The sequence below is a fragment of the Dromaius novaehollandiae genome, chromosome 20 (genome assembly GCF_036370855.1).
Source record: "Dromaius novaehollandiae isolate bDroNov1 chromosome 20, bDroNov1.hap1, whole genome shotgun sequence".
In the NCBI taxonomy this organism is placed as follows: domain Eukaryota; kingdom Metazoa; phylum Chordata; class Aves; order Casuariiformes; family Dromaiidae; genus Dromaius; species Dromaius novaehollandiae.
Genome location: NC_088117.1, coordinates 7,893,149 through 7,914,866, shown reverse-complemented (window position 1 = coordinate 7,914,866; position 21,718 = coordinate 7,893,149). Strand labels below are relative to the sequence as shown.

The following is a 21,718-nucleotide window of genomic DNA, read 5'->3' as shown; positions in this document are numbered from 1 at the left end:
TAAGGGCTAGAGGGCGCCGCCGAAACATCCCCGAGGCGGGTGTGCAAAGAAACCATTTTATTAGGACAAATCAGAGAACAGCGTTAAATGGGGTCCCGGAGGTCACGTTACGAAGCCCACAGGAGAGGTTACAAAAATAAAGCGCGGAGGAAGTTAATAAACCCGCACGGGCCGCCTGCTCCCTTCTCCCGCCGCAGGCCCAACGCTGGCCCTATCGACGGCCTCCGGCAGCCAGGCCAAGCCCCCCCCCAGCAAGGCCCCCCTGTGCGAGCCCAGCTCTCGCCTCCCCAAGGATGGGAGCTGCAGCAGGCCAGGCCGGGGCCGCGCGCTTGTCTCCCACCCGAGTGTTCGCAGCGGCGGCGTTACCTTCAGGGCATCCCTCGGGAAAAGCCAACGCTCCCCCAACTCCTCCCGATCCCGTGGTTCTGCAGGACGAGGCCGCGGTGGGGGTCCGCGAGGGCAAGCACAGCAGGACGAGCGCATCGAAGAGGCAGCAATGGCGAGATGAGCTCGTACGCGCAAGGCTGTGACGGACCCCCGGGCTCTGCCCGCCGCAGCGCGCTTCTACCGACAGCCGACTAGTGCAGGGTCTCTTGGATCCTCTCAGTCTCTGCTGAGGAGGGCACTGAGAAATACTGTAGTTATCACATGTAGCAGCATTAACTCCAAGCTCAACAAGGTGAGTCACACCACCAAGAGGAGATGTTTGCACAAAGCCACCAGTTTAGCTACAGGAAACATTACAAAAAATAGTGTTTAAAAAGCAGCCTAAAAGAAGGAGTTTTGGAGTGATGAAGTGTTCTCTGTGTCCCGTTCTGACACAGTTCTTTCCAGCCAATGTAAAAAGTGTTACTTTGAAAAACTACCAGATTCGTTGCTCTCTTCTTCTGGGAAAGGACATTTTAGGCTAAAAGGTGCAAGGCTAAAACAAAATCACTGACACTCATTAAGAGAAAATAGCCTCTGTTTTCCCAAATACTCCAGACTCCCCTAAAGCAGCCTATGACCTTCATTCCACTCTCTGCCAAACTGTGAATAATTCTACATTAGGTCACAAAATTCAAGCTCAGAATCAATGTCCTGAGCGATCACAACTGACTACTTAATCTCTCATATCCTGTTTCTTCTACCTTATTGCCAAAGCTACAAAATTTCCGGAGGCCTGAATTACAGCAAGGTGAAAGAAGGGTAGAGTGGATCTTTTCCTCATAAGGAAGGACCATCTCTTCCCACATCCAGCATCATTTTCTATTTCTCCTCCTAGGAAAGGTCTCCCTTCCCCTGGTTGGCAGTAGTCCTGCCTGTGAAGAATGCTTAGTAAGAGCTCTTTAAACTTCCTCTACTGAGGCCCCTACAAAGCAGGGGTCCTCAAGGCACCACAGGCTAATGCCTCCAGACTCTAGGAACTGCTGCTTCAGCCAGTCTTGCTGCTCCTGTAGCAGATTAGGGATGAGAGAAGTCAGAGGTGGAATTGTCTCAAGCGTGGAGCAGTCGTTACTTGGCCACAAAGGCAAGGAACCATCTCGGGCTAGTTAATACTGTCCGACCTCAACAACATCATCAACAGCCTTGAGGGATGAAGCCAAGGGAACTCATCAGGAGAGTCAAAAGCTTTTCTCCCCTCTGACAATGCACTTTTGTCCCTAAAGAAAGGGGCTAGAGACCCTTTAAAACCTAGGAATGAAAAAGGCTGCACGCTTCCTGTACCCAGACAGCCTTCTGCACTGCTACACGAATAGCCACTCCCTGCTATTTTCCCTCAAGTGTTTGTAATGCTACAGTCCAACACCTGAGTCGGAGCTGGGGCAACTCCACTGCAGTGGAAGTCAACCTCAGGGCCCAAACACTACGCTGAGAACAAGCAGAAGTTCATTGGTAAGTAACGTTTTAATGCTGATTGGCCTGCTGCCTTTTCAGGTTATTTTAAGGAGACTTCTACACATTCAGAGAAGGAACTCTTGTGGATGCTCCTCTTAGCAGTGAAAAAAACACAGCTTAGAGAGACCCAGCACTTACCAGGGGGACCCAAACTGGACAGCCCAGGTATTCAGGGAGGTGAGAGCCAAACTTGCGCACGGAACGTAAGAGAGCAACAATATTTACAGCAGTTTGGAGGCAGAAGCATTTTGTAGGAGGTCCACTTCTGCCTAGGAGTTTCATCCTCCAGTTCTACATTTGTGTCTACCAGGTGGCTGTTCAGTCATAAAAGGTCCAACTACTGGCCTCTGTAGTGTAGGGTACCCAAGAGCTGAGACCACAAGACCAGCTAGAACAGCTGAGTGAAAGGAGGCAGGACGAGCATCCATCCAGTGGTGAGAGCAGGCAGGATGCTCCATCACACAGCTGTCCTGTTCTACCAGTTCCATACTTCTTGGGGGAAAAAATCTACCCTCTAGAAAGGATTACAAGCACAGAGGGATACTGTTAGCCATAGGCACTAGCTACAGATTGCTTAAGTCTTCAGTTGCTCATGTTCCACCCCAGCAGCAACAGTTGGCTGCACCTTTGTCACTAGAGCATCTTCTGAAGAGTCAGGAAAAAAAAAAACTGCTTGGGATTGCTAACAAGAACATAAGAATGTGTTTCAACCTGTCCTCTGGTCTCCTCACCCATTCTTGTGAAAATTACAGTAGCCTGTAAAGAACCGGCCTTAGGTGAAGGAAATAACACTAGTACAAAAGCTGAAGGCTGACAACACCCCTCTTGCTAGGGCCTTTCCAGGCCATCAGCAGCATAAGCAGATCTTAGAAAGTAAAAGACTGACCTTTAACAAATCAGTACTCATAAATACAGAAAAGTGCATTGTCAAACAGCTATGCAGAGGTGAGCCAGCACAGCACAGAAAGAGAACAAAGCATGCTGGATTAGTGTTCACTCAAGAGCTTTTGCACAGTCGGAGCACTTGGGTGCTCCAGTTCCTCCCTATGAGGAGGATCGTGGTTTCTGATCGATTTGACATTCCTGCAGGTTAACATTTCTCATTCACCCAAGCCTGATCCGCTGTATTTGAAATGCAACAGTTTCCCTCTCAAGAGGGACAAATGTCCAATTCAGGACAGTCACTCCAATAGGACTGGTACACAGAGAAGTGGACCATCCCCAGGAGTAAGCTAGTGACTGAAATGCTTGTATCCCCACTGGATTACTCCAGAAAAAGACATGGTATAGGTCTGACCTAAAAGCAAAGCCTCTTCCTGGCAAGAAGTACTGTTAGACAATTTCAAGGTTACTGTGACCACAGCTTATGTAGGGCAATATTATGCAAGTCACGAGGCAGGAAAACCCCAGAGTCATGCCAGTATAAGCCCCTAAATACAGCTGCCTTCACAGCATGCGACTAGATGCCCGTTTGCGTTTCAGAATCCTGATTGTAGCTGGATATCCTCCAGCTCAGAGCTAGGAAAGCAGTACTGCTGCTGCTGATCACAGACAGCTAGAGGTCTCAGCCTCCCTGCAGCAACAACCTCCTGCTCTAACGCTGTGCGTAATAAGGCTCAACTTAATCAAACTACACTTCCCTCATTGATTAAAACCACCATAGTCTATCTTTCAAGGAGACCTTGTTGATAAGGCGATTCTGGATTCAGGCAACTTCAGTGCACAAAGCAGCCAGCTGTAACTATGTCCAGCCATCTCAGCTTCTCAAGGTCTCTCTCCCATGTGACAGAGTCCAAACAGCTGGATGTCAGATGACACTCACCAGAAGCTGATGCAGTCTTCCTTTTTGCAAATCCCAGTGATGGCTAAGTGCAGACACGAAGCAGAAGAATCCAGAAGCTACGTGAATGGCAGGATGAGTGACTTCAGTGGGATACATTCTATTTACAGGAGAAAGATCCTTCTATACTCACCCACCAACTTCACTGGATCCAGCCTGTCCCTTCCTCATCAGAAGTTACTCCACGTGAGCATACTTCCATAATGCAGAAGGATTTCATCTCACAGGACTTGAGGGATATGCAGATAGATGGTTTCTTTCTCCTTAGACTTAAAGTCATTAAAAAAAGATACAAAGAACTGCTTTTGGCAGTACGGAGGCATTTGAGATTTGAAAAATATGGAGTGCAGGACCCAAGTAGATGGGGAAGTAATCAGTCCTTGACCTAATAAATAGAGTAGAAGGAAATCTTCAAGGTGGCCAGTTGCCAAAACACAAAACTTGAAGTCCTGCAGAGACCTCTAGGAACGGTAATGCCCCACACTGTATGGGGGCGTCTCCTAGGATCCACTGCCATGCAGTTTCCCTGACACCTTTTGTCAGGCTCACGGACTATTTGGAATCCTGTAGTTCCTTTGCCTTCTTCAAAATCAGGTGAACATCAGAGATAGGATAATCCTGCATCAAAGAAAAAGTGATGTAAGTGCCTCCTTAACATTCCTTGCACACACCGTCCCATCCAAGCAGGGCAAACCTTGACAATAGCATTTTTGGCCACACTGACTAACGCTCCTAAGCTTGAAGTTAAATATTATTATCTTCAGTTACTCTCTTAACAACTAACTGTTTCCTGGTTTATTTTGTAACTGATCAAGCCTGAATACCCTTCAGGGTTTTTTATTTCTCCTCCAAGGGTACAGCTAAGCTGGCTTCATACAAGTACTATCTTCATGCCAGAAAGCTTTATCAAAGCCAGTACCTTGCACAGCCCAAAGCAGGAACTGGCAGAGTCAGAGATATCCTACTGTTCAGTGCAGGTGTTTTCAACCTTGGGCTCTCACAGACCTCAGAACTAAACAAAAGCCACTTGCCAACAAATTCAAGACTGTTATGCAGGGTTTCACATCTTTGCTGGAAAATATTCAGTTATTTGCAAATCAAAACAAGGTTAAAAAAACCCCTCTAGCCTAAGAACAGAAGTTCTTTGTAGGGTAGGAAGGATGCGTAAGTGCAAGAAGGCTTCATTTTAATGGTGATGCTGGACTTCAGACAGCAGCGCTGTGTCCCACAAACAGAAGACCAGAAAAGGAACGTTACTCTCTGAAATGGGGGCCACTACTACCGTAGCACCAAGATGCAGCAGAAAAGGCAGGGGGAGAGGTGGGGGAAGGAGAAGAGATCCAGACTGAGCTAGGAAAACAAAACTGACAGTGTACAGCCATCTTCTGCACCTGGAAGTGAAAACCCAGTTAGCGGTATGGGGAACAGAGACAGATAGATACCACCACCAGGAAAGCCCAAGCAGTTAAAGTAGTCATTTGTCTTAACTGAGGTCAGTTTTGCAGTGAGTGGTGGGGACCTCAGTGTGCAAAGACTGACACTTCCAGTAACAGGCATGCTGTAATAGCAAGCTTAAGATTTTTCTGCATGCAACCATCAGAAATCTGGTATTTCTCTTCACGCAGGCATTCTCCTACCACATCCTAGGGTCATTGTGCTCCCTCACAGTACTATTCCAAGAGTCTTTCAAATTGCTTCTTGTCCCTGCTGTACTTAATTCTTACCTGTAGCAGCCTCATGTTCAGGGTGAAGTCTCCTTCCAGCAACTGATCCCGGATTAGTCTGAAAGATGGAAATTAATCTGGCTACTTTTGATTCTTTACAGAGAAACTTTAAAAATGGGCCACAGAGTGCCTTTATAGATGCTTTTGAGAACACTTTCTCCATCATTGTGACAGATGACTATAGCCCATTCACCAGACGCATTAACACGTGCCTGTGGAAGACTCCTGGATCCATGAATTTAGGTAAAGGAGGGAAAGAAAAGAGCAGGAAAGAGCTGCTATCTCTATACTTACGTCAACATTGCACAACAGACGAGCAGAAGAAAATCGAAGCGCTTGTCATCGGCAAAGAGGGAGTCCCAGATACGGATGACGTCTGGCAGCAGGAACTCTTGGGACAAGAGCAGCGTCAGCCAGCGGAAGGCAAAGAACTGAGGTTTGATGTTCTGTTCTTGCTGTCAGACATGCACCAGGCAAAGAGTGAGTACGTGCTCTCGGCCAGTTCCCTACAAGTAAGAGATGCACCCCATGTTTCCATCCCCATCTCCACCCTGATATAACTCCAGGCTGCCACCTCACATTGCAGCATCAGCAAGTCCACCTCCTCCTTTGAAGGCTCTCACACTTAAGTTGGATCAAGAGAGACAGTTCTTCAGCACCACCATACTCCATGTCTATAGACAAGCCAGAAAATGCTCCTCTCTAAGACATGGAGTAAAGGAACCTTTCCTTTCCTAAAGGCACTGGTTGGGGTAGTCCAGTTAAACTTCCCAAGCAATCTTAATGTTCCCATTTGAACAGCATTTATCTCCAAAGCTACAGCCCTCCCTCTCTAGCAGAGATACTGTTTTGATCAGGATTGTCTCTCCTTTCCAGAAGTCCTGTATTTATCAAAAGTGTACTCTTTACAGGAAGAAACAATGATGGAGCAGAGCTCATACCGATGCCCAGTAAAAGATACCATAAGCAATTTTAGTTTGTAGCTTTCTTGTTTTCTACTGTCAAAACAAAGGGACTGTAAGTTTAAGCAAGGTCAAATGAGTTCAGGATCCTGACGATCCAGGACTAGCTGCAGCACCACCAAGACCATTTCCTGCCGGCCGAACAGTAAGCAGTTTATTTTCTCCCTACTGAATCAGCCTTCAAGCAACACTGTAGATTGAGTCACTGTGCTGACAGACTGAATTTGGATTATACAAGAAACACATCCTGACTTCTCTAAATGCAAGAAATATCGACATGACTTGGTGAAGGCTGGAGTAACAAGAACAGCTTTTCCTTCCAAGTTCTTCTTGGACTTTCACACCAAATGGACTGTAAGACCTCAAGCTGTTTTCAGCAAAAGCTGCCTTCCAGACATTCTGCAGTCCCTCTACCACAACACACAAAACCCAAAGCACTCAGAGATCCTTGGATGAAGGAAAATGATAGAGTTAGATGGGCAGGATGGTCCAACTTGCTGGATTTCAGTTTACTTCTACAGTGATCTCCAGGTGGTTTAAGTTAGTGCTGTCAGGACATTCAGTGGCAACAGAAGTATGCTTTTTTTGGGGGGGTAATAATTAAAAAGACAGAGATACAATCCCTGTAACCTCAGTTTCCAAGGAACTTCACAGGAAAACTCACGTTTGGCCTGCTGACAGGAAGAAAGGACAGACTCCAGTTCCTACTAAGCCTCCAACACAGGTGACCAGGGATCACGGCCAAGTCACTTCAGAGTCACAGCTGGCAGCTCTGCAACATTGTTTGCTTTCACAAGGAAAGGGAGGAAAGCTCTGCTGCGTCAGCTCACTCTGAGCTTACTCCAAGGAGAGACTGTTTCAGCCCATAGATAAGACAGCCTTTGCCTATGGGCAAAGTTCTTTATACACTCTCTCAACCTTTCTGCTCAAGCACAGTAACAGTTTAACAAGATTGGTTCACTGTTAAGTCCCACTCCTCACATTCCAACCAAGGCTCAGAGAAACACCTAGCTCCTCACCAGTTTCAAATACAGCTCCACATCTTTCTCCTTCAGGGTCGAATAAACCTTCTCCATTTTGTAGGTAATGCCACACTGAGAATCATCCAAGCTCTTAATGAAGTTGTCCCGAATCTCAGCCATTAGGTTGGTAAAGCAGAAAAATGTGTCTGCTTCAGCATGCTCTGAAAAAGATGATGATGAGGGAATAGAGGGAGCATCACTGAGAGAGGCACCCAGACTTAGAACTGCTCTTGCTCAATAACCTGGCTGCTGTACTGGATCCAAGCAGTAGATCCAACAAGACCTTGGCTTGTTTGGTCTGCGACAAGTTTAGGCACTGTCTTTTTTGGCTAAAAAAAGTCTACAGACCCCATGTCAAACACAAGGTCTTCATGACATGAGGTCGGGAACCAGTTATCTGTGCGCGAGAACACCATCTGTTCTCCCTGCTGTCTGCAAACGCCCCCAGAGCTCCAGTGAAGTAGGAACAACAGGCCAAGTTCTCCCATTCCATCCTCTTTTATAAGGTATGTACAGTACAAGCAAACAATAGCTTAAAAGTCCCTTTTAAGCTTCAGTCAGAAAGTGCAACTTAGTTCCTTCCAAAAAACAAACAAAAAAACCCACTCACTTCCCATATCCTTATTATTCAGAGCCCACTGGGTTTCTGTGAGTTCACCGGGGTCCTAAAAATTCCTTATCTATTGCCCTATTCGCTTTCCCCCCCCCCCACTCACTTGAAATATACTATCAGTATTTTGGTATTTTGATAGTTTTCTGTCCCCTCTGCAATACAACCCTCTCAGTTGAGTTTCAAAGCTCCCAGCACGATCTGTTACTAAGCCTCAGCTGGGCACTAATTCAGATTACTAAACATCATTTCCTGCAGATCAGTCCCCCCGCTGCAGCCCATCACTGCACGTCAGAGTTCTCTTAAGAGTGCCATTCCTGAACCAGTTCTTTACACAGAGAGCATGCAGTATGACAGTCACTACCAAGTGGCTAAAACAGTCTCTCACCTTTCCACTCGCTGTTAGGATCTGTAGCAAAGGTGTAGTAAAGAGGCCCCACTATTTCATTCATCCCCTGAACGTATGCTATCCCGGGGTTCAGCTTGGCATAGATGAACAGGATTCGCTCCACCACTTCCCAGTGAGCTTCACAGCCATTGGGCAGAACTTCATACTCGCTCAGAGAATTAGGAGGTGTTTTAAGAGGGGAGCTCACCTGAAGAGCAAGGTAAGACTGGGGCTGATTCAGGGTAACCAGCTGGTACAGACAGTTTCTTACACGTGACAAGCTTGGTTCTTAATACACATAGCTCCCCAGAAGATTTGGGCAGCATATCCTAAGCAGGCAGGTATTCACAAAAATCAAGACAGGTAACTCAGGGATCACAAAAGCACTGAAATCTTAGCGTTGGCTATGTTTGAAGAACAAACCAGTCTGAGCAGTGACAGACAGTCTCCCCAAATCACAGCATAACTTGCACGCAGGCAGTAAGAAAACGTAGCAGTTCTGCTTTGTTAGTAATAGGGGAAAGAGAACAAAGCTGTAATACTAGCAAGCTACCTTCCCCAACAGCAAGCGTGTGGCGTTAACACAGCAACACTCGTGAGAGAGGAAAGAGACAACACATGTGTCAGCAGATACCTAGCTCTTTTCTTCCCAACTCCAGCAGTATGACATCCATGGAAGACTATGCAAATTTAACTTCGGTGAATTTGCCCTTCAGTGCCTTGCTCCCATGCGGGTAGACATACAGGTCAGGCATAATATATTGACATCTTCCTGCAACTCTTACTTCCACCAGAAGTCAGGAAGAAAAACCTTAAGATTAAATACACCTATAACTCCTTACCAGCTGTCAGGAATGTCAGCTGGTTTTTTACAACTGTCTAGCTATTAGAATACATAGCATCGGCTAGGGTATTAGCATAATTCCCTCACGCAAGCAGAGACAGACAGGGAAAAGAGCCTAACAAATGCCATTCCTCTTATTAGCTACGATGCCTTGCCCTGTGGGCAGCCCTCACATAGATCTTACATTTGTAACCCCACTGCGGTTTCGCGCCACTGTCTGCGACTTGAGTGTGGTCTGCTCTACCCGCTTGCGCAGCGTCTCAAACTCATTTTGAGGGTCCAGGATTAAGAGGCAGGGGTATTCTGTTCGGCGCTGGAAGAATGCCATGTCAGGGTACAGCCTCCTAGAATGGATACAGGAGGAAATCAAGCATAAGAAGAAGGAAGTACATGCCCTGTCTGAAATGGGAGGCTTGGTTTAATATTAAACTTAATTTTCAAAGTACAAAGTGTTAACTAAAACATTCTGGTTCAGAAACGTGAGTCATTATGCCTCACACACCTGACATCTTTGTCGATCTGGAGGAGCACTTCATTATCCTTGAAGTAGGTATTCCATCGACTGTCTGGATTTGGATTGAGGGGCTAAAGAAATAAATAACATAAATATAACAAACACATGTTTCACTTGTACCAAATTGTCAGTAAATACACACAGATTTAACATTTGTGCTGTCTCTCTACCGGCCAGCACTCACACTCTCCTAGCACACCAGGTTTAACCTTTGTCCTTACTAGCTACATTTAGTATTGTTTCTTCAGACAGTGTTTACAGTGCAGGAAGTGGACCAGTGTCTGTGAAAGAAGTGAGGATGCAGATTCACTCAGAGAGGCAGAAGCCAACATTTTCAGTCTCTTTTCTCCTGTCTTTTCATGCCTTTATTCACAAAAATCAGGTATCCCATCCTGTGGGAACAGGATTCCTGATTGCAGTTCCAGCTCCTGCAATGGGCACAGTCTTGACACCTAGTGTTAGAGACACCCTCAGTACTCCTGCGTTGCAGTTATCGGTTACAGGCATCCCCCACCATCTCAGCTCTGAGGAGGCTGATTAAGGGAAATACGTATTAATACAAACAGCCTATCCTGTATCTGACCACTTTTCCCATATGACAAACTTAACTCCCTCTTCCCCCACCCCAACACCTACTTTCTTCTCTCTAGGTCAAGATCCATGAAAAGTTAACAATCACCTGAGAAATGGAAAAAAACCCTGTAACATTCCAGGAGATCCAAAGATCACTGTAATGTGCAAACGCTTGGACTGTTAAAAACATGCTGGTTACAGCACCAAACCCTCCAGAGATCACAGCAGCACAGATGACTGTGCACCAGCATAGGAGTTCACATTCAGAACAAGACATGCAAGCAGTTGTACCATTTTATAGTCTTGTCTGATCAATTCCTTTGCCCCCCTCCCTTAATACATACACTCTTAATAGCACTTTCAGAGAAGCAAAAAGCCAGGAGATACAGCAAAAAAATTCACAGTAAAATAAATAATAAAAGAGAATTCACAGTCAGCAACAGAACTAGAAATAAATGAGTCTCCGTCCTCCCATGGTCATAGTCCAACCCAAATCTGCTGCTTCTTTTACAACCTCCATTCAGAGTAGCCTGCTCTGAGTCTATCCATGGAAACGACATTCCAGGAGAACATCTCCTTGCTAAAAGCACCTCTTGTGACCCTCTCATGTTCTCTAGGAGACTCATAGCCCAGGTAGCCAGCTCCAAAGGAAGGGAGAAGGGATATGCATAGTTGAGAACAGCTCCCTTCAGAACTACCAGTGCTTTGCCCATAATTCAGACTGAGACAGAAGTGCAGAGCTGGTACCTGGGAACATTCCCTCCTGCCAGCAGGGCAAAGCAGTCTGAAAACTGAGCCAAAAGCAGCCTAGGAGTTTAACCCCAGAACAACAGCTCATAACTCTGGGGAACCTTCTGCAACCATAAAGGCTGAACAGCACTTACGTGATCTTCTAAGGTCACATCTTCCCTGGAAGCACCCAGGTTGGCTTTGGCGATCCCAGGCTGGATGATCATTTCCTTCAGGAACTGGGAATACAGATCCCTTAGCAAGAAAAATGGGAACTTGTGATGAAGCAGAAGACTAAATCAATGTAAGTACCCAGACTGAGTTCAAATAGATCTTTCTGTACCACCCTGCTAGCCAGAAAACATTTCATTTGCTCTTCAGTTGAGTTCAAGTAAGAGGTCAATCCATCAACCCCACGAGACAGTCTACAGAACAATGCATTCCACATGAGAACACTTCATTTTATGCAGGTACTTAATTATTTAAGAAACTATTCCACTTCTTTACAGATATCATCAGAAATAAAGGAACAAGTATAGATCTCCTCACCTCTGCTTCTTCAGCAAAGAGCTCCATAAGGCTTTCTCTAAAGGGAGGTAGTTCAAGAGTATCTGTGCAGAAGAAAGATGCACAAACATTAGTCTCTGGAGCATGAGCTATTAGACCTGCAAGATCAGCAAACCAAACACAGCAGCTAGACCTGGCTCTCTCAAACAACTAGGAGCTTTCTCCAGAAAGCCTGGTCCTTTGCCAAGATACAGTCAGGAGTATCTCAGGGACAGGCTTTCAAAATAGGCCTATTTGCAGGGCTGATCAATAGCAAATCTGATTGAGTTGTACTCCTAGCTTAGCACTGCGCTCATGCAAAAAGCGGACGGCCACGGTTTACCATCCAAAATAACGGCTGTCCTAGTGCTAATCTCCACAGGCTACTATTAATTTAGAGTGGATTTTAAGTTCTGGATTTTTACTTTTGTTTATGATTTTATGCGCCCAAAAATATTTTCTGTACTTAAGCAACGTGAAGCACCGCTTGCAGGAAAACAAAAGCGCCCCAAGCAAAACCCACCTTCCAGCAGAGGCAGCGCAGCCCACCATCAAAAGGGATTCCTGTGAAACATCAGGCAGAGAGACAGTTAAGTTAGCCCCGGCCTTCTCACTACCGCTTGCTGGCGTCACCACATAAAGAGCAAGAGAGCAGTTTTTCTCCCCACAGGTAAGTTTCCAAAGGGACCTCAGAGGGGTTCTACACGATGCCAAACCTGCTGGTGCCGCTCACTGAGGAGGGCGCCTGCGGCAGGCGCTGGAAGCACTGGAGGCACAGTGGGACAGGAGACCACGCAGCTGACACAGAGCGGAAGCGAGAAGACCCACAAGCACTCCGGGAGGAGGGCGAAGGAAGGGCTGGCCTGGAAGCTTGTGCCTGCGCCTGAAGACCAAGCAGGCCACCGCGGCCGGAGGGGGACTGCTGCGGCCGAACAACCCGCCAGCTCGCCATCTCCAAGACCTGCCTGCCGGGCACGGGTTTTGGACACCCACCGCTTCGTTAAACGCTCCGGACTGGATTAACTAGCGGTAGCGGAGGCGACCTGCGGCTGCCGGGCTCATCTCCGGCCTGACCCCCTGCTCCGTGCCGTGCAGCAGGGCCAGTCCCGCGGGGGCAGCACGGCCCGAGCCGCCACCGGGAGCCCCGCCTCCCCGGGCCGGGGCCGGCCCCAGCACCCCCGTAACCCCCCGGGCCGGGGCCACTCACCGCTGAAGCAGAGCTCGCGGAGCTTGGCCAGCGCCACCGTGGGTTCGCCCAGCACCTCCTGGAAGTCCGCGATCCTGCGGGGAGCAGGCCCGGGAGCCGCCGGCGGAGGCGGTGGTTAGTAACGGCCCGGCGGCGGCCGCCGAGCCCCCAGCCCCAGCCCGCCCCCCGCAGCCCCGCGCAGGACGGGGGAAGGGCAGGGCCGGGCCGCGGGACCCCGCCGGACCCACCTGCTCCGGTGCAGCCGCGACATGGCGGCCCCCCGCGCCCCTTCCCCGCGCGCCGCCTAAACGCTCCGGCTGGAAACCCAGCCCGAGGGAGCGGGGAGACAGCGGGAGCGGGGCGGGGCTATGGAGGCCCCGCCCCCGTCTCACACCCCTCCGTGGGCGGGGCTCGATTTGACCGCGCCCCTCTGCAGACCACGCCCCCGCATGACCGCTGTGGGGCGGGACATGGCCGCAGCGCTGCCGGGCCTGGGGGCGTTCCGGGCTCACGCTGGGGCCGCCGCCAGAGCGCACTGACACGAGCGGCCCCGTGGCCTCGCGCCCTGACGCCATGCGGCATCACGGCGACACGCTGTGATGTCATCGCAGCGTGCACCGCACCTGGGCCCCGAAGGTGGATAACGCCGTCGCGCTCCCCGGGCGTGACGTCACCCCACTCTTGACATCACATCGCTGCTTGATGACGCGGCGAGGCCACGCTGCGAGGGCGGGCGGGAACCGTGGGCAGGGCCCCGAGCGTTCCGGACGGGCCGGTGTTTCTGGGGGGAAGGCGGCGCCGCTTCCGGCGCGGGGCGGCCCGGCTGGCGGAAGTGACGGTGGGGTTTGTTGACAGCGGAGGCCGCGGCGGGGGGAGCGGGCCGAGGAGGACGCGGAGCCCTGCCCGCCCCGGGAGCGGAGCCGGCCCGAGCCGGGACTCCCCCCGCCCCCATCCGCCGCGCCGGGCGGGGGCCTGGCGCCAGGTGAGTGCCGGCGCCCCCCTCCCCGCTCCGCCCCCGGCAGGGCCGCCCGGGGCTCCCGGCGCGGTCCTCCCCCCCCCACCCCGGCGACGACCAACCGGGCCCCGGCCGCAGCTCCCCCCGCCCCCCCCCGCGGGTGCCGGCGCCGCCGCGCCAGGTGACCCTTGAAACGCCTCGGGAGCAGCAACCGGCTCCCGGGGCCGCCCCAGCCGCACGTCGGCGGGCGGAGGGGTCGCTCGCCTCTCTCACCAGACCCTGTCTGCAGGTTGGGGAAACCGCTCCCCAGGCTGCCAGAGACCGCGGCGGTCCCCAGCGCGCCGGGAGCGGTAAGCCAAAGGCTCCCGGAGATGTCTTCCTGGGTGGGTGACCTTTTGGAGAGAATAGCCGCCATCTAATTCATCAGTCCCGAAGGAGTACCTTCACCGCAGGCAGGTACGAAGGTCAATGCGTTTCCTGTCTTGCACGTTGTCTCCTTTGCAACGCCTTGTGCGATCTGGGCAGGCAGGAGTTTTGGAATTTGAGGCTTTGCTCAGCCCCTGTGAGTGGTTCAATTTATTCCTACTTCAGTTGTCCTACTGTAAGCCAGGGGTGGTATTTCCTGCAGCAGTTGCAGTGACCCGTCAATTAATAAACATGCAATAATTTGCAGCTGCGAGATGCTGAACAAAATGACAGTGCAGGTTTCCTTCAAAATCTAACCCATGCCAAACTCTGCATTTACATTAAATTTGTTCTTTTAAAGTCTTTCTTTGTAATCAATTTCTGTCAGTGTTTATTATTTGCCCTCTCCTTGGACAAGCCCCTGATGCTGAAAAATTCAGCTTTGCCAATCATTTTTGTAGTGACAGTGTAAATGGTATGTGGTTGGCATGGAGCCACAGCGCATCTGGCTTGGCTTCAGGCAGCAGACTGAAGGAGAGAGTGAGCGACGGAGAGAAGATCAGTCTGAAGTCCAAGGTAGAGAATTATTGGCACAGGCATCCCTAGGAGTGCCAAGAGCAGCACCAGGTCAGTGAAGCCAGAAACACCTTAAAAATACAGATGTAGCCCACAAATAAGCAATATTTGCAGGAGAGGCTGTCTGGCTCTGGAAGGCTGGTGATGGGGGAGAGCGAAGCTGCATTTCATGGTATTGCAGTTTTCTTTAGGTCCATGGATGGTGGGAGAGTGCTATTACTCCACTGACAGGGCTGCTTCTGGGGGTAGTTTGATATAGCATCTTTTATATGCCTGCTCCCTTGTCTCCAAGGGACCCAAATTCCTTCGTGCATGAAGATGGCAGGGAATCCGATAGAGAAATAAATTGCTGAAAAGATTGGCAGCTGTAGTTCTGATGCCTTCTCGATTCCTGCACTTGAATTTTCTGCATCTTTCACATATCTGTCATGATTCTTCAAAAATACAGGCACTAGACAGCACTGGTGACAGTCTGGTAGGCAGGCAGCTTGCTGATCTACTGCCTGTGGAAAGTTGCCTGAGAATAATGATTAGGCAAATGTTAATGATTTGTCAGCATCTCTAGTTCATTTATTTTTATCAACAAAGCACACAGAGCTTATATCTAGAGAGAACATTCATCAGTGCAGCCCCACTACTGGCACTCTTACTTCCGTCTCCCCCTGCCCACGTGTCATGTCTGGAGTCTATTTAGAATTTCTTAGGTGAGGGACTAGCTTGTATCGTGTCTTGTACAAAAGGAGCATGGTCTCAGCTGCAGCTCTGCGTGCTACTCTACTCTAGGTAATAAATCATGAAAGTGAAAGCTCTTCTTTGGAATTATTTTACCAGGAGAGTTTAACCACTTTTCCTCTATAATAACCTTCTGTATGGGATTTTGTTGGTGGATCACAGAGAGCTCAGAAGTTAAAAATGCAACTGATTTCTCAAGGGCTAGGATCAACCAGCTACATTGTGATCGTCTCAGGAGAGGGGCCCTAGAGGACTGTCAGAGCCACAGAAAGGCAGTCTTTGCCCTTTAGTGCTCTAAGCTGCTTGGACAGGTCCCAAGCACTGGCCTTTTCCAGCTGCACGTGATAACAGGTTGTTAATGGGAATTTGTTTTCGAGTTCTCTGGCTGTCAGTAGTAAACAGTGGAAGAACACCGGCTCTAGGGACCTCCTGTCTGATAGCATAGATGAGCTGGTAGGAATAGCAGAACATGTTTCCCTGCTGGTTCAGATATTCCTGTTCATCTTGCCTTTCTGGAAAGATTCTCCCCAGCAAGCTTCAGGCAAAATCTGAGAGGGACTCGTTCTGGAAGCGAAGCAGATTCATCTCCAGAACAGACACAGCGCAGAGCACAGGACAGCTTCCTCCCATCTGCAGTCACCTAGTCGGGACCTGGAGGAAACTGCCAGTGCAGCAGTACCCTGCAGTCAATGGCTCACATAGTCCTTGACTTCTCTCCTGCCATAACTACAATGGAGAGGGCTGTTAATTATGGATTTCCTTCTTTTTCAGTATGACTCAAGACCCACCATCTTTCTTTAGTTCTTTGTACCACATATATCACAAAAGTCTCTGAGCCATAAAAGCACCCTTGGGAAGCTGTAATTTTATGTTACGACCTTGGCTCAGGATTCAGTGACCCAGAAGAGCCAGTTACACCCTTTAAACTGTCTCCCGTCTGGATGTTATATACAACTTTTATGATTGCTGAGGTTTATTTAATTTTTCTCAAGTCTCTCTGCATCTGCTTTTGCTTGGAGACTTTTCTGCCTCTTAAGCCAAGAGCAGCAGAGAACCTGCCCGAGATCCCCACTGTTGAAAGTTCTAGGTCAGAACACAGCGGGTCATAAGGAGTTCTGGGATTGAAACATGATCCTGCCAGTTGCCTGCAGATATATTTTCCAAGGATGCATATAGGAAGGAGAAGTTACCGATCAAGTTCAAGAAAGCCAAAATACAAGTCAAATTCAATACTGGTGCCTGCTTTTGTCAATAAAGTTTCATCCAATTACACTAGAACAGGATTTGGACTGGGGGAGGAGGGCAAGGCCTGGGGTAGGCATACCTCAGGGGTGATCTAGCATGGCAATTCCTCCATTGCTGAGCAAAGAGCAGTCCTGCTGATCGCCTCCTGCTTTCTTGAGTAGTTGCTTTCTGTGTGGGGTTAATTCCTTGGCCAACTCTTTGTCTCTGGCCCTGAAACACACCCTCAGAAAGAGAATTAATGAGACACAGAAGGAAAAAAAGAGCTTTGATTTGCAACTTGTGCTGTCCTCATGTTTGCACAGAAATCCATTCTGCAGCAAAGGGAGGGATCAGAAGGCCGGGAGCCTGGGCTGCCAGGCAGGCTCAGGCACAGCTGTGCTCCTGTCTCCCACAGAGACCATTTGGTGCCTGAATTTGAAAGGTTACCTCATCCTCAGTTTTAACTGATCCTTTCTAATGGTGTCATGGCCCAGGCGGCAGCTGAATAGAACATCTGAAAGCATCTCTGAGGGAAAAGGGGGCCTGATCCATCCAGGGTGCCTTTGGAGGTAGTGATTAAGGTGAGGAAACTCAATTAAACTCTTACACCCTGTATTGTTATGATACCGCAGGAATGAAGAAAAGAGATAGCACAGGAGGCTTTAAAGGAATTCTCAGAAGCAGGGAGCAGGGGACGCAGACAAGTATCCTGCTCTCTGTGGCCGCAGGATGAAGATAAGAGATTGGAGATGTAGTTAAAAACATTTTGCAATAACTTCGACAGCAACGGCTGTTCAACCGTGGTGCAGAGGGGAGCAACTAGCTCCATGGTACTGGTGTCCTGACTACCAGTAGGGATACAGCAACTGAAAAGGCACAAGTTTTACCTCAAAAATAAACATTTCAAGCACAATTTATGCGTGTGCATGAAAATATTTAGAAGGGGTCACATTAGGGTTGCTTCTAATGTGATTTGACCCTTTGAAAATGAAGTGGAGTTCTCATTCTGTAGTCACTTCTGCTAAACAACTTCAAGACCCTCAACAAGTCCTCATTCAGTGCCAGGGAGCGAGTCTTTATATTAGTCACTAGATTAAAAAAGACAGGAATATCTTTCTTCCCCTAATTCTCCCTCCTTCTTTATCCAGCATGAAAGAACAAGAAGGGCAAAAGAAAGCCCCTTGCTTTTTTCCAGGTCTTTCACCCATACTTTTTTATGACAGTTTGGAGTGGTTTAGGTGAGCAGGTCCCAGGGAGCTGCATGCATAGATGTCCTGACATAAACCTTCCTTTTCACTGCACTTGGAAAGGAAAGCCAAACCAGTCAGCATGTTTTCCTCTGGCTTCTGGTTTGCTTCACGTTTTAGTTCAAGGAATTGCACAAAGCTTCTGGCTTGGAGCTGCAAAGAAACATTCAGCTTAAACTGGAAACTTCACTTTGAATGATGGCAAACAGAATTACAGGCACATGATATGGGGCTACCATATCCCATTTGGCCTATACAAAAAATCTTTCCCACAGTAAATTTTGTGGTGGTTCATCCAACCCAGCCTGAAGGGAAGAAAGCAATGTGGTTTCTGCTACTTCCCTTTCAGATGCCCTTCATCAACCAGATAACCCTTGCAGTGAGGAAACATTTTCTTGCTGTGTAGCCTCGTTACCAGATGTGTTTCATATTAACTCACTCCTGCAGTGTCCCAGAAACTTCACTGTCATGTTATCCCTTGTTTACCAACAAGGGAGTGGGGATACCAAGGGATTAAGGGCACACTCCCAGAGAAGCCAAAATGCTGCAGGTTCTTTTGATGTCAGCAAATGTTTGGCTGTAAATACAACTATCAACATCCCCCTGGTACAACAGCTTTGCAGAGCACTTCCAATGTCCCTTTCTCAATGCATCTTTTTTCCTCTACTTATAGCTGTCCTGATGTCCCTGTAAATTCACCCTGGAGTTTCCTTTGTGTGGAAGATCTTCTGAATCAAAAGCTTCCTTCTACACTTCCCCTTCCAGTTCCTTCCTTCAAGATGGCATCTGACAGCCCAGAGTCACTAATGACCTTGTGCACGGATTACTGCCTTCGCAACTTGGAGGGGACTCTCTGCTACCTACTAGACAATGAAACTCTCCGCCTTCATCCTGACATCTTCTTGCCAAGCGAGATTTGTGACAAACTTGTCAATGAGTACGTCTCAGGCCTGTGGAGAGGCTGTTGTCTCATTTGGGAAAAAGCCAGGAGTCCAGGGAAGGGGGAATGAAGTTCTTTAAGAAAGAGTTAATGGGAAGGATGCAAGGAAAAAAAATGGGAAGAAATTCACAGGGCTCCTTTTTTCTGTTTGATCCTCATATTGGAAATATGGTTCTGCATTAACATCGGAAGGAAGTGTCCCCAAGGGTTATTGTACCAATATATGCCATTCTAATTTTGCCAGTCACCTTTCCCCACATAGTGACTTTTTTCACTCTGGGATTTTACCTATTTGTTCCAAGAGCATCAGGTAGCAACAGAGGAATCTTCCCATTTCCCACCACTGAAGCATTAAAACTCTCTCTCAAGCCAAAGAAATAAGAGCACAAAGTGCTAGCAGAAGTTGCATTTTAAGGCTGCTACTCCTATAGCTTTACAAAGCAACCTGCTTCCAGCAATTTATAACTTCGTCATCACAGTCTGTCTTGGCTGAACTACTGCCCGCAGATTCTGGCAGAGAACCCTGACTGGCTAATTGTGTGTGGGGGTGGGGGGGAATCAAATTACTAGCTTTAAACAGGTAGGAAAGAAAAAGGTCCTAATGTCCATGCTTGCCAGAATCCAGTTTGCTCAGAAATATATGCATGACCTTGCACAAATCTCTTTCTATGAGATTTTCCTAAGGGTTAGTTTTGTGCAAGAAGAGATTATAGCCCAGCTCCCATTACCCCAAAGGCTATTCTGGATGACCAGTAGGGAGTCTGCATGTGCTCACACACAGAGTCACATTTTCTCATGACCAGCACAGATGCTAGAGCTGTAGCTGAGCCTTTGTGTCATGCTGTGCTAACATCACTGCCCCAATACAGGTATGTGGAGTTGGTGAAGACAGACAGCATCTTTGAACCCCATGAAAGCTTCTTCACCTTGTTCTCTGATCCACGGAGCACCAGGCTAGCTCGGATCCACCTGCGGGAACAGATTGTGCAGGACCAGGACCTGGAGGCCATCAGGAAGCAGGTGGTATTGCACTGACAGCCTCTAGTTGTCACATCACATAGCAGCACTGAGGTGTGGGCACCAGCTAGAATCCCAGGCATCCTGAGATTCCCAAGACTCCATCCCTCCCCATCCACATTCTTTCTTTGGGAGAACCTCAGCATCTCCCTCCTCAGATCCCAAAGCCCCTGTCAGGAATGGGATGGGGACACTGGCCAAGTCAAGTTATACCTGGTCTCAGGCTTCTCCCTGCAGGAGGTGGTATAGGGAACAGGGTGAACACTCCACCTGTGAAGTATTTCTAACTGATTTCCCATCTTCCAGGATCTGGTTGAGCTCTACTTGACTAACTGTGAGAAGCTGACAGCCAAGAGCCTGCAAACCTTGGTGAGCTTCAGCCACACGCTTATCTCCCTTAGCCTCTTTGGCTGCTGCAATATCTTCTACGAGGAGGAGAACCCTGGAGGCTGTGAAGATGACTGTTTAGTGAACCCCACTCGCCAGGTCTTGGTCAAGGACTTTACTTTTGAAGGCTTTAGCCGCTTGCGCTTCCTGAACCTCGGCCGCTTGATCGAGGGGGTAAATGTGGAGACATTGCTTCGGCCTTTGGCCTCCCTTGCAGCTCTTGATCTCTCTGGGATCCAGCTGAATGATGTGGGATTTCTGACGCAGTGGAAGGACAGTCTGGTTTCCTTAGTGCTTTACAACATGGACCTTTCAGAGGAGCACATCCAAGTGATTGCACAGCTCCGTAAGCTCAGGTCAGCAGACCTCTTCTTCCTTCTTAATCCTTTTCCCACAGATAGAAGCCTTGCAGATCTCTTGGGAATGGGTTATCTGCCCATTAACTGAGAGCGACCCACAACTGCTTTCAAGTTATAAACTCTCCCATAAACAAGCTCAGTCATTGACTCACTATACAGCTGAAATATCTAAAGCCAACCTGGGTTTTGCTTGCAAAACAACATAAAACCCATTCACTTAGCAGAAACTCTTAAAAAAAGCGATAACAGAACACCTGAAAGATGGGAAAAATGGTTGTGGATGTGTACAGTACTGGTGTAGTGATAATCACACTGTGAAATTCAATCCTTGAAACCACCGGTCAAACAGTAATGTCCAAAATTTAAGCCTAGCTCTGAGATAAAACTAGGAACAACTCTCAGCAGCTCCTCAGACTGCCTGCTGTGCTCTCTGTAAGCACACTGTGCATAGATGGAGCAACCAAGGGAAAGAGCAAACTAAATAAATAAGCACTCAGGACCTAACTGTGCTGACAGTGGAATGACTTCCTGAAACAGAGTTGAGACAATTGCTATTCAAGCTACACAATGGTATCAGGAAAGGGCTCCAGGACTTTCCTACGCAAAAAGAGGGGCCTTAGCAAAGGATGCTTTCCTTTAGTACTGACTCTACTGGCTGTAGACACTAGGGGGTACCGTGCTTACACATGACCTAGAAGTCTCAGAGAATCTCCTGGGCAGTATTTTCTAAATCCAATAGCCTGGGCTGGAAAAAAAAATACAAGATTGCAGAGCAGACAAGAACTATTGTAACTTAATTTGTGGAAGGAGGCAACATATGTTTTGGGGGATGCAAAAATCCTCCAGGGCATCTTAATCCCCAGGCAGAAATGCTGAGGTGGCTGCTGTGGCACAGCTTGGGAAAGGCAGTTCCTGAGCCTAGAGAAATTGCGCCTTTGCAATGGTGTGGCCAAATGACTCATTGCACTACATTCTGAGTAGGCTTCTACCAGGCATCTGTGACTATGGTTAGACACAAGCCAGATCCTGCTGCCAGATCCTACAGAACCCTGTTCCTATA

At 48.4% G+C, this 21,718-nt stretch overlaps 2 protein-coding genes across 11 annotated transcripts in view; one reads left to right on the top strand and one right to left on the bottom strand.

The window, feature by feature from the left end:
• Positions 1 to 42: 42 nt before the first annotated feature.
• The window catches only part of TBC1D13 (TBC1 domain family member 13), a 21,740-nt gene continuing 64 nt past the window's right edge, over positions 43 to 21,718 (bottom strand). The window contains exons 2-14 of one of the 7 annotated variants that reach the window (XM_064523731.1): positions 16,809 to 16,939; positions 14,213 to 15,269; positions 12,838 to 12,911; positions 12,154 to 12,194; positions 11,634 to 11,695; positions 11,240 to 11,323; positions 9,771 to 9,853; positions 9,453 to 9,612; positions 8,425 to 8,632; positions 7,424 to 7,587; positions 5,737 to 5,897; positions 5,443 to 5,500; positions 43 to 4,336 (exon numbers count right to left, since the gene is read on the bottom strand). In XM_064523731.1, coding sequence (XP_064379801.1) covers positions 4,271 to 4,336; positions 5,443 to 5,500; positions 5,737 to 5,897; positions 7,424 to 7,587; positions 8,425 to 8,632; positions 9,453 to 9,612; positions 9,771 to 9,853; positions 11,240 to 11,323; positions 11,634 to 11,660 — 1,011 coding nt within the window. In that variant the 5' untranslated portion in view covers positions 11,661 to 11,695; positions 12,154 to 12,194; positions 12,838 to 12,911; positions 14,213 to 15,269; positions 16,809 to 16,939 and the 3' untranslated portion in view covers positions 43 to 4,270. Of the gene's footprint in view, positions 4,337 to 5,442; positions 5,501 to 5,736; positions 5,949 to 7,423; positions 7,588 to 8,424; positions 8,633 to 9,452; positions 9,613 to 9,770; positions 9,854 to 11,239; positions 11,340 to 11,633; positions 11,696 to 12,153; positions 12,195 to 12,837; positions 12,912 to 13,064; positions 13,219 to 13,439; positions 13,585 to 14,212; positions 15,270 to 16,808; positions 16,940 to 21,718 lie in introns of those variants that run through there. The other 6 variants (XM_064523733.1, XM_026110808.2, XM_026110806.2 and 3 more) reach the window with 6 other exon arrangements.
• The window catches only part of ZER1 (zyg-11 related cell cycle regulator), a 21,449-nt gene continuing 13,366 nt past the window's right edge, over positions 13,636 to 21,718 (top strand). The window contains exons 1-6 of one of the 4 annotated variants that reach the window (XM_064523729.1): positions 13,636 to 13,798; positions 14,061 to 14,227; positions 17,203 to 17,289; positions 18,629 to 18,892; positions 19,765 to 19,915; positions 20,219 to 20,655. In XM_064523729.1, coding sequence (XP_064379799.1) covers positions 18,735 to 18,892; positions 19,765 to 19,915; positions 20,219 to 20,655 — 746 coding nt within the window. In that variant the 5' untranslated portion in view covers positions 13,636 to 13,798; positions 14,061 to 14,227; positions 17,203 to 17,289; positions 18,629 to 18,734. Of the gene's footprint in view, positions 13,799 to 14,060; positions 14,228 to 17,188; positions 17,290 to 18,628; positions 18,893 to 19,764; positions 19,916 to 20,218; positions 20,656 to 21,718 lie in introns of those variants that run through there. The other 3 variants (XM_064523727.1, XM_064523730.1, XM_064523728.1) reach the window with 3 other exon arrangements.